This window comes from Nymphaea colorata, chromosome 3 (genome assembly GCF_008831285.2).
Source record: "Nymphaea colorata isolate Beijing-Zhang1983 chromosome 3, ASM883128v2, whole genome shotgun sequence".
In the NCBI taxonomy this organism is placed as follows: Eukaryota; Viridiplantae; Streptophyta; class Magnoliopsida; order Nymphaeales; family Nymphaeaceae; genus Nymphaea; species Nymphaea colorata.
The window spans coordinates 1,758,748-1,769,800 of NC_045140.1; the positions used below are offsets into that span (position 1 = coordinate 1,758,748).

The window sequence follows — 11,053 nt, forward strand, 5'->3', positions numbered from 1 at the left end:
AGAAGATGATGTGCCTCTTTCCCAATTTCGATATTTATATAAACAATCGTCTCATAAAGAACGTGCATTTGAATATATATATATATATATATACAGAGAAGACAAATATTATACATATCTGAAAAGAATATAAATTTGTGACATTAGCTAATGTTATTAAACTCTTTCTGGCGCATGCACATTATATGATGCATTTTGTAGTCGGATATAGAGCTAGTAGACCGCCTGATGATACCATCACTAACAAAAGAGTAAGACCACATATATATATATACCTGGCTGCTTAGTTTTATATCATTAATTTGTAGAATAAAACTGTCACTTCTCCCTGGATCAGTAGTAAACTCTCCAGCGGTCAGACCACCCAACAGGCTAATTAGGCTAAGGTTAGGCCTGACTGCCACGCCCCCCAAGAACAATACCATGGCTGAAGTTTGGCAGGGTTGGTACGAGGCTTTACGCAAAGTATTTTCACCTAAAACCCCACTTATGGCCAATTAGCAAGTTACATATTCAGGTCCCGAACATGAAGTGGGTCTTCGAATGCCTGAATAACTAAAACACCCTTAATAATAATAATAATAAAAAAAAAAAGAGGAGGAAGCCTTCTTATAAGGACAGCAATAAGAAAACTGAAGAAGTACCTTTTCTTTATAAAGATGAAAATACCCTTCAAACTGGTGTTTCATAGGAGGTCGAACACACGAAGCAAGCGTTCTACCCCAAACACCCACCACCCTCTACCCCTGTACTGGTATATGTGGTCGCATATTTTTTTACCGTGTTCAAGTTGACAACCTACTTTACCAAGTTATACAGCTGAGCTAAGCCTCTCTTGATTGCCATCTCAAGAGGTGGGAATAGCTTGTTGTTGTACTTGCCGATCATTATCTTTTATAAAACCTTTGAGCACTTATCATTAATTGTGGTGGTTTATCACCTTCCATATAGAAGGTGTGAGCCGCAGTTTGCAAAGAGGCAGTGATATCAAAAGTTCTATTAGAAGAATTCAAAATTACATTATGATAACTTGGAAACGATACGAGGCACAGACATCAAACTTGAGCTGGTGACCGGAGTGCCCCACAACCAACAAATCCTAACTCCGCGGTGTTTTGGGATGAGTCTGTTTTAGATTGGTGCACTGCAACTGTATTAGAGTTAAGTCAGTCCACATGTGCAGACTCATCGCGTGGCAAGGAAAGGTGGATTGGAACATCCCAAGAGGTAGATCTGATGGCTGGTTATATTAATCATCTTCAAAAAGCTGAGGGATTTGTACGTTGCTCTTTGTGATATTGTATATATATATATATATTTATGAAACTGAGACCTGCAATCATATGCTTTGCGTTCATATAAATATAGTAGACGTACTGACTCCCGATGTTCGTCATCATCAAGTAAAGTGAGCCTAATCCCTACAAGCTGGCTGATAAACAGGTGAAGATGTTCAAATGCATTTTAGAAAAGCATGATGCTTCTTCATATAAGTGATCCTGCAATACTCTTCATTTTCTAGAGAATAAATTGATGGACGAAGGTTTGACCAAGATTGGACTATAAGTATATGAAAAATAATAAAAAAAAATTATGAGGAATAATGGATTTATAATAATTTTATTATGGCAGCAGACACACGTGCACAATTCTTTTAAAATTCTAAAAAGAAAAAAAAAAGATGAATATTCACGTAAAGTACATAAGGAAAGGAATTTGTTTAACTGAGGGCCGGCAAACATCATCACCTGTGGTATTTATTTTCAATCAACATTTTGAGAATTATTTCGACATTTTTTCAATAATTCTTATTCTTGTTTTGCGGGTAATAACCTGATATTTTCAAATTACTGCAAATGGTTTTCGCTTAGATCGATTAGCTTGTCCCAATGCTGTTCTGCCTTTTTCTCAATGCTGTATACCTCTGATCACATGCCCCTTTTCTGGGCCATAGAACAAAAAGTCTCATCACTTTTTCGCTAAAGACGCCATGCCCCGATGTGACTTTGGTTTGGTCATTTGGGAATGAAAACGCAATATATTTATTATGTATATGCCTTAGGCAGATTCAATAATCTACAAGTATTTACATGAAGGAGTATGTTATTGTTCCGACTAGTGAACAACCCTGCAGTGTCATGGAATTGGCCTAGATCGACCAACTCGAATCAAATCAAAATTGATCCATCAGCCGAGACAGAGGTGCCACATGTTACATGCTAATCATTTTTGTTATTTTAAAATTTTTCAATGTTTTTTATTGTCAGTAATTTTATAAATATTGTTTTTTATTCCTCTTTTCAAAATCTACAACCAATCGATTTAACTGAATTGTTGGATCGGCTGTTTCACTCAATCGGCAGACTTTTTAGGACACTGGTTTGAACATCACGCTTGAAAAGCAAATTCAGAACTATGACAGATAAAATGCCCACAAAAAGACCGACAGGTCACAGGTTAGAGCATTTAAATAAGCTTGGGCATTTCTTGTAACAGTAACCAATTTTTTTCAAATGAGCTTGCACAAACCAAGCAAAGCCAACTTAAGCACCCTCATCGAACTTTGAATAATTTTTATAAAGGCAATATCTGCATCGGATTGAAAGAGTGGATTTATTTAGTCTCTCGGCCTTCATGAATACTCTTTTTGGCTTCTATATATTTAGCCGCCTAACCAAGTACTCTAACCAATCTCCAGCTTCATATTGGCAGGCCTCTACCCTTGAAGAAGTGGCACTTGGCTCCAGTTTTGTGGCAAGCAACAGCCGCTGTCAAGTATGATAATGCCTGAAGTTGACGTCCAAAAGTACTCAATTAAGATTTGATTTGCGACGTCTCTGTTGATCCACGAATGTTGGATCAACTGTGGAAACTGATTGATGGCCTTTTTATGAACCGGATGCCCGGCCGGTCTCAGTCATTTGGGCGACTAATCTAGCGGAACTGACTTACCCAGAGATCCGCTGGCGTTTTCTATGTATCGATCGACCAGGTCTGGCTAGTATTAGTTCTTGGTTAGAACCCCCTTTTCTATGAGAAAACCGACGAAGTCCAGATTCAAGTCCAAACTTTGGGTCATAGGTTGGACCGATAATCAATCCCATACTTCCATTACTGACTCAGAGAAATCTAAAAGCTCATTTTCCTACGCCACGAGGAACAGACCGTGTGGCAACTGAAGAATATGTTAGGATTTGACAAAATTTACCGGTTAAAGAGGAAGGGGAGCTCTAGTGACAAACAATTTCATCTACATTGGTAATATTATTTCAAAAGCACTTTCGTGAACTCCAAAGAGAACATAGATTTAAATTTTAAAGCATCCCAAAAAGAATACAAAGTTTCCAAGTTTTTTTTTCCGTCGTTCAAAAGAAAAAAGGCCAGTCGACTGTTCAGGTTTGGAAGTGAACATAGAAGAAAGAAAACTGAGTATGGTTTCGGGACTCATGGGTGTGAGCGCATTGCCCGTTTGTTTTTTGTGGTGCCTCACAGCTTCGTGCTTCCTTTGATGCTTTGCCTTTTCCCTTTTAGTGACAAAGTGTCCCCCCCGTCTCGAACGATTCAATTGCTATGAATCTAGTCACTACTAAGAAGGAAAATCTAAAAAATTGGACGGACCTGAAGACGAGACTTAAAATGATGAGGACCAAAAGAGGTGAGAGAATATAAGAACGAGAAGGGAAAGGGATAGACATTGAGGTCGTGTCTGAAGAATCAGAAAGAAGGTCAAGACAATTGAGAATCTAACATAGAATGCTTATGCAGCCTCTCCGCCAAGAGTAGTCCGACTCCACAGATAACAAGTGTGTTTTAAGAAAACGCACGGTGAGAAGTCACTTTGTAACTTACCAAGCTACTTACGTTCGCCAAATATCTATTCATGTTGATAATCTCTAAAGGCAATTCATGTCTCACATTCGGTAGAGTTAATGAAAGTGATTTCACCTAAACCCAGACCGTACCCAATCACCTTTCTCTAACCCACAGCCCTTGCGTGCATCATATGGAGGACGCTTGCAGGCTAGCTGATAACAAGAATGAAGCAACTATCATAACAAGCCATTGCTCATTCACATGTACAACCCATGGCAATTCACGGTTAAACATTTAATTAGCTTCATTTTCTCCTGCTTGGATAATTCAACCCTTTGAGACGTGGTCTCAAGCTGCTTTTGATTGCCAGAAGCGATTAAGGAACTGCACAGTACAGAAAAAAGTCAGCCTAAGAGAGTGTGGAACCGAAGGATACAAGATGCAAAAAGAGTCAGTCGAAGACACCAACATCTAAAACTATCAATTACAGGCAAATAATGTTTCAGTCTCTAATTTCAGATGCCCAACTAACTAAAAACCAAGTCCCCTGTGGCTTGCCTAAAACAAACGTAGCATATGGTTAATTTGTTGCTTACACCACACTAGGGCAGACAGTGCACAAAGCTCACCAAATAAATAGAAAATTTCTTCCCATCTCGTGAGAAGAGAAGACATTTTGTATGAATGAAGACAGATGAGAAATTTCCTTCCATATGAATCTTTTTACGCACGAAGGGAGGACAACTGGTTTCATGATTGCCTTGAGGGTGGTTCTTAGGTAGAGACACTGCATTGACACGTATAGCCCAGAGCAATATGAAATCCCTGGCAGGTCCAGCCACCAAGTCTCAAGCTCTACTGCCTTCTCCAGTTTCATTATCAATTTAATGATGGTCAAGAACGTAACTGCAACTGGTTCCATAGGGAGCTCGAAGGTGAGAATCCAGAGGTTCGTCATTCACCATTCTCAAAGAATCTAAGAGGCCATTCCAAATTGGAGTCACCTCAGTCCACACACTACCAGTCTATAAGAACTCCATCATGTCAAAGAAGCCAAAGACCTATTTGGGAGTTTTAATTAAATGTCATCAAACAGCATCAGAGGTTGCTCATACCAGAGATGGGTACTGAATGAACCACCCTAATACTGGAATGTTGCAAAGAAAAACTTTTATGGAGGGCCAGAAACCCCTGCAACATAGCAAACAAGGTAAGAATACTTGTACTAAGTTTATGTACTAGGAGCTTCAGAAATAAAAACCCACCTAAAAAGAACGACGGAGCCATAAAACTCTAAGAGAATGCCAAGTATAGGCCAACCAACTAAGATGAGGAACACGCCAACAAAGAAGGAAAGGGAACCCTGCAAACTATATAAAGATTAGATTCATAACTTATATCAGCAAACATCACATGCTTTTCATTTGAAAATCTCCACTTCAGACATGCAAAAATGTATGCCGAACAAAACAGTGTCACCATAAGGCTTGAACTTCAGAAAATCATCATCTTTTTCCTAGGATTTAGCTACTCCACTATGTGGAAAAGGCTCCATCGTATAGAATGGGAAACTTCATCAGCTAGTTCGCTTAAGTGCTTCGGAATTGCTTTGGCATTCTAAATCATGTCACAAAAGATTTCTGCATTTCTCTCTAATCGACCAAGGAATCAAGACTCCCATTTGCTAGAAAGTGTCAATTGACGTTACCAGGAATTTTTGGTTCTTGGACAAAGTCAAACATGCTCCTGCTACATGTTTTACTATTCAGATAAACTCACGCAGCTTCAAGAACCAGAGTGAAAATCTGAAGTTCCATTTAACTTTTTATTTTTTTACTATGAGACATCAAAAAGGCATACTTTATGACTTAGACTGTTAGACAAGAAAAGAATGAGAAAAAATGTTCATTATATATAGCCAAGCTGGACAGGCATCCAGTTTCATTATTTTGTAAAGTTTGTTATAGATGATTAGATTGTATCAAAATTTGGTAGAAAGCAGATATTTAGTTTGTACCATGCCATGTAAATTTGTAGATACAGCTGAAGATACAGAAACGACAGATGGATACAAGGGGCCAACCATGGGGCATCCCTGGGGCAGACGTCTCTCTGTTTCACAAGTTACTGCTTCAAGTTAGCAATGCGTCATATAAAAATAGAGGGGCCATGTTCATTTACAAGATTTTCCTGTCCCTTCTTCAGAAATATCATCAGTTGACTTCTGTACTAAAACTCCTACAGTTCCAACAAAATGCATATTCCATAAATGTCTATTTGGATGTCTTAATTGCTGCCCTTATAACATGAAATCATCAGTTGACTTCTGTACTAAAACTCCTACAGTTCCAACAAAATGCATATCCCATAAATGTCTATTTGGATGTCTTAATTGCTGCCCTTATAACATGAATGTAATATTGTCTCACATGATTTTTCAAATAAACCTTGCCACCATAATGTAATAGGTTTTCCTTTTGCAAATTTGTCCTAGCCAATATGTAAGATGAGACCCTTTAAGGAGGTTGCTGCAACCGCATTGCACGCACATCAGATGCCGGTACTGCTCTGACTCACAAAATTCAATTGCAACCTAGGAAGGGTGCAGTCAACTACATATATACACATTTTACACTTCACTCGTGTGCAGTTTGGTGTTGTTAACTGAATTTGGTACTTACTTTTTGTGCTTTGGATAGCACCTGCATCCATGTGATATGGCATTGCCTCCCATGCTACATGCAAAATTCTTACTTCCAAAAAATTTAAAATGTGTCCTCTTCTCTTGCTTTTCAGATCAGATAAACGGATTGGATTTGATAATATGGCATATAGATTAATCAGCGTTTCTATCAAATCGGAAACAACTAATAATCTACTCTTACACACATTGACTTGTTTTAAGTTTCTCCTCTATCTACTGCTAATGATGTGATTCCCTTCCAGCTTTGACATACCTTGATATTCACTTTTTCAGAGAAGAGCTTGCAGGTTGACCTCCAGCCAAGAATAAGGGCCACTCCGGACAAGCAGAGAATCTAGATCCCACAAATAAGTGTCACAGAGCATTACAATAAATATCACTTTCACAGGGAAAGAAGAAATTCAATAAATTAAGCATCTTACATTTCCAAGAGCAAGCAAGCCCCTATCAAGGAAGAGAATAATGCCAAGAAATGTAAACGCAAGGCCGAAACCTATAAGCCCCACGCCTATCCCTGTGTCATCCACCAAGAAAAACAATTAATCGGAATAAAAGTGCTCCAAAAAAAACATAACTACAATACAAAGACCCCCTCATCCTACCAAGTATTGCATGTATGATCTAAGCCAATATCTAAGGGGCCCCAGTAGAAAAAAATTCACTTCTATGAGTTCAAAAATTTATTACAAAGATGAATTAGCTGCTTTTCAGGTCGACATTTGCTTTCAATGTGATGAACATCTGTTTACACAATGGATTTCGTAACTGCATGCAACTATAGACTTGCATTGAAATAAATATGAATGATGGACTATTAGAATTTCCAGGCAACATAATGTACTATCACATGAATTAATTGTCATCCTCCAGTGCAACTATAATGGACAAATGCAAAATAAACCAATTCAGCAACCCCAAGTATTTAGTTAAGAGATGCACCTAAGAAGGATCTAGGCTCTCACATGTCTAGCACCCAAACAGCCCAAATGCACATTCTCTTGGTTTTTGTCTAATCTAAAACACTAGAACAAATAGTTCATTATTTTCCAATGGATTTTAGTTTTAAAAATTATTGCAGAAATGGATCGTCTTAGCTTTTCAAGGGCCCCAACTAGTCGCACTAGGTATCGACTAGCCCTTTTCAGGGCTTTTCAAGGGCCCCAACTAGTCGCACTAGGTATCGACTAGCCCTTTTCAGGATACTAAGTAACAACTAAGTGCTTTTGACCATCCAAGTCCAAATTCCAGTTCTTGATACAGTCAAAAGAGAGCAGTAAAATCACCAAAATAATTGCAGTAAAAGAAACCAAATAATTGTTTCATTAGCTGTCAGTGAGGAACCAAGTAGCATACAACAGAGAATTCTCAAAAGGTTAAATATGTGACCAACCCATCAAGCTCTTCCACAATTACAACTAGAGTAATAAGCTATTAATGCTTGTACAGTAATATCTCACTTTTTTGTTCATCCAATTCATATGCCATTAAGGCCCTTCAGATGTTCAAAGGTCCAGGAGCCTGCCATAAACAGAAACCAATATAAGAAGTTTGATGGATGATGGTAAATCCTAAATAGTTAGAACTGTTTAAAAGCAAAATGTTAGGAGGATACAAGGAGAATTCTCCTGTAATAAGGATATCTCCCTTTTGTGAAAACTGACTTTTGACTCAGATAAAAGCAATCACAAAGGTCCAAGTCGAGTGTAGGTGCAGGGGTGCGTATAAAAGTCACAACACTTCAGAAAATGTGAGTACTGGGTACAGCAACATACATATGAAACCATGACCAACAAGAATTCAAACATAATGGTCTGAAACCTGCATTGAAGAAGTTGAACAGTCAAAACTCAAAAGTATATCAGAAAGAGAAGGGATCGTATCTGAATCTGACCTAGACCTGCTCAAAGAGGCACTTGCCATGTCATATAGACTTGCCTGGACACAACACTGGAGTTGACACAGCTTAGGTCTGGGTGCATCATAGTGCAACAAATTCTGACATCAGAGGAGTCAGGTACCAAATATTTTCGCTCATCTTTGGGTGCAGATCTCATTATGCATTTTGCTTCCCTGATGGTTTATATGTTTTGGTTTGGCATAATCTCTAGGTCTTGAGATGGCTAACACACCCTCATTCTTATAAAGTTTTAAGATATGACAATCTATTTTCTTCCATTACTAATTGGAGAACAGGTTCACCCATAGAATGAATCAATGAAGTTGGAGGAATAGGCCTACGAAGCTAACTTTTAATAACATTAGACCTAGTCAAAGTCCAATGACAAACTTGCAACTCTTTGGCTTTTCTATTAACATTTTTTGAAATATTGACTGGGGATCAACAGATTTCCAAAGACCTTTACCTCTTATATAATGCTCCATAATAGAAGACCATGTACTTGGTGGACGTAAGTTTGAAAATTGGAAAAGAGAGATGTTACTTTTCCTCCACTAAAAAAAAAAGCGAAAAAACTCACCAAAACAAGGGAGTTTTATAATAAGCCTTCAAATCAGGAGATCTGGACCAGCTGCAAGGATCCTTCCAACAGCAAGAGTGATTTATTAATCAGCCTTCAAAGTTCAAACAGCAGCACTAAACCAGACAGCAAATCACAAAACAACCCAGCACCTCATAGCTCATCAACTTCAACAGATAGATATAAAACAAAGTTCCCAGCTTTGGGGCCATATAAACACATAGATAAAAATCTATATTTCTCACACTCAAAACTTCACAAAATACACTCTTAACTACACTGAAGCAAGAAGCATAGAATACAAAAATGGATAATTATCCCTTCAATAGAGAAGAGAAACTAGCTATTGTAGGGTTTCTATTGCCTAGAAATTTAGCCTTAGAACCTCCAATGGCTAGAAGAGCAGCAGCTTGTTGGAAAAGCAGCAGCTCATTAACAAAATAAAAAATTTTGAAAAAAAATTAAAACCTTTTCAGTCAGCTAGTTGAAGCTCACTTTACCAGATTTTTCCTCTGATCATATCTGACACCAGAAAACTTGATTCCTTTCTTGGACCATGTTTTTCTGGCATGGAAATAGAACCATAGAAAGATATGGAAATACACTGTCTGAATCTGAAGGCCGACACTTTTTGTCTATATACCGACAATATTTATCTAAGAGCCATCTTTAGATTTCTGGGCATGGACATCAAGATAAAGGAAACGGTGATTAAAATAATATGCAATGTGAATCGCTATCTATTGTACATGTGGCATGCCACAACCCAGAAATTGAATAAGAACAACAATGTGCAAGCCCAATTTATTCACACCATGTCCGTTCTCATGTTTGAGTTAATATAGCATATGAGTAAGATCTAAACTGCCTTATCATCTTCCCCTGTAAGTAGTTTATGTGAATGAAATGAGAAGAGTAGACTATTATCCAGTAAACGTCTTGCGATGACAGAAGGTTCCCTCAACCTCTATTTATCAAAAAAATGGATATTCACAGGCCAAAAATTAGATCCCCTAAGGGTCAGTGACACATAATCAGATTAGTTACAGAATTACAGTCTCCTTCCTGGTTTCCCATTCATATGCACCTACAGAGAGGGAGAAGTGTAGAAAATTATCATCTTCCCCTGCAAGTAGACTGCGAATGAAATTATAAGTGTACACTATTATTATCTTCCCTTGTAAGCGGTCTATGTGCACGAAATGAGAAGTGTAGACCAGTATTGCGTGATGCCTTGATGACATTCTATAGAACAGTTTGGCCGCAGTGAGATACTAACCAAAACCACTTACTAATAGTACAGATTCATGTGCATATTATGAACGGCAAACATCATCTGAAATTGACCATACGGTAAAGATCAAAGACATTCTCGTTCCTTCTTCCTTTGAAATATCATGAAGCATAAATAAGAACATTTGAAATAGAAGAAGAAAACTGAGAAATTCCTTCTTTTTTTTTGTGAATTTCTGTTTTCACTTCATATATGCGAAATCGAACAAAAGATCAGACAATAGCAGGGACAGAAATAAACGAGAGAGAAAGAGAGAGAATTGCATAAGAAAAATCTGGGTATCTTTCGATCCTTACCTAGAATTGAAATACTGGCTACTCGACCAACTTTGGGATACCTCAAAATGTTGAAGATCCTGTTCTCTGCGGGAAGGAACCTCACTTCCCCTTTCCCTCGACCGTCTTCCTCATCGCCGGCAAAATTCGTCGATATTCGCACATGGGAATAGTTTTTTTCTTTTAGAAATTTACAAAAAGACGCCTAACGTGTAATCTATTCACAAGTCCCGCTTTACGTTTTATATATTACATATCACTCCTTATATTCAGAAAATAATTTGTCCAGAATATGACGGAGCGTCAGCCATGATTAGTAAGTAGGGATGTTAATGAATCGGATTTAGATTGGATACATCTTTAATCCTATCCACTTTTTCGGATAATCATATATTCTCGGATTCGGATTCGGAATCGAATTCGAATAAAGCAAAGTTATATCTGAATCCAAATCAGAAATCCAATTTTACAATCTGAATCTGATTTTTAT

General features: G+C 37.9%; 1 protein-coding gene across 5 annotated transcripts; it reads right to left on the reverse strand.

Moving 5' to 3' along the window:
* Positions 1-3,857: 3,857 nt before the first annotated feature.
* Positions 3,858-10,738, reverse strand: LOC116251541 (vesicle transport protein GOT1-like). 5 transcript variants are annotated; one of them, XM_031625871.2, is made up of 8 exons: positions 10,585-10,738; positions 8,995-9,056; positions 7,975-8,035; positions 6,940-7,031; positions 6,771-6,851; positions 5,079-5,176; positions 4,929-5,004; positions 3,858-4,197 (listed from the first exon to the last, which is right to left on the reverse strand). In XM_031625871.2, exons 3-8 carry the CDS (start codon positions 8,000-8,002, stop codon positions 4,162-4,164), a joined length of 411 nt encoding a protein of 136 aa, XP_031481731.1. In that variant the 5' UTR covers positions 8,003-8,035; positions 8,995-9,056; positions 10,585-10,738; the 3' UTR covers positions 3,858-4,161. The 5 variants fall into 5 exon arrangements, with proteins under 5 accessions (XP_031481731.1, XP_031481732.1, XP_049933094.1 ...); XM_031625872.2 differs by having other exon boundaries at positions 8,995-9,045; positions 10,585-10,718; XM_050077137.1 differs by having other exon boundaries at positions 8,995-9,088; positions 10,585-10,716.
* Between the last annotated feature and the right edge of the window lie 315 nt (positions 10,739-11,053).

Excerpts from the sequence above, each read along its gene's own strand:
- LOC116251541 (XM_031625871.2), bottom strand. The coding sequence starts at position 8,002 with ATGGCATATGAATTGGATGAACAAAAAA. Across the intron at positions 6,852-6,939 it reads GCTTGCTTGCTCTTGGAAAT|ATTCTCTGCTTGTCCGGAGT; the intron begins GTAAGATGCTTA and ends TGTGGGATCTAG. Across the intron at positions 5,005-5,078 it reads GGCTCCGTCGTTCTTTTTAG|GGGTTTCTGGCCCTCCATAA; the intron begins GTGGGTTTTTAT and ends GCTATGTTGCAG.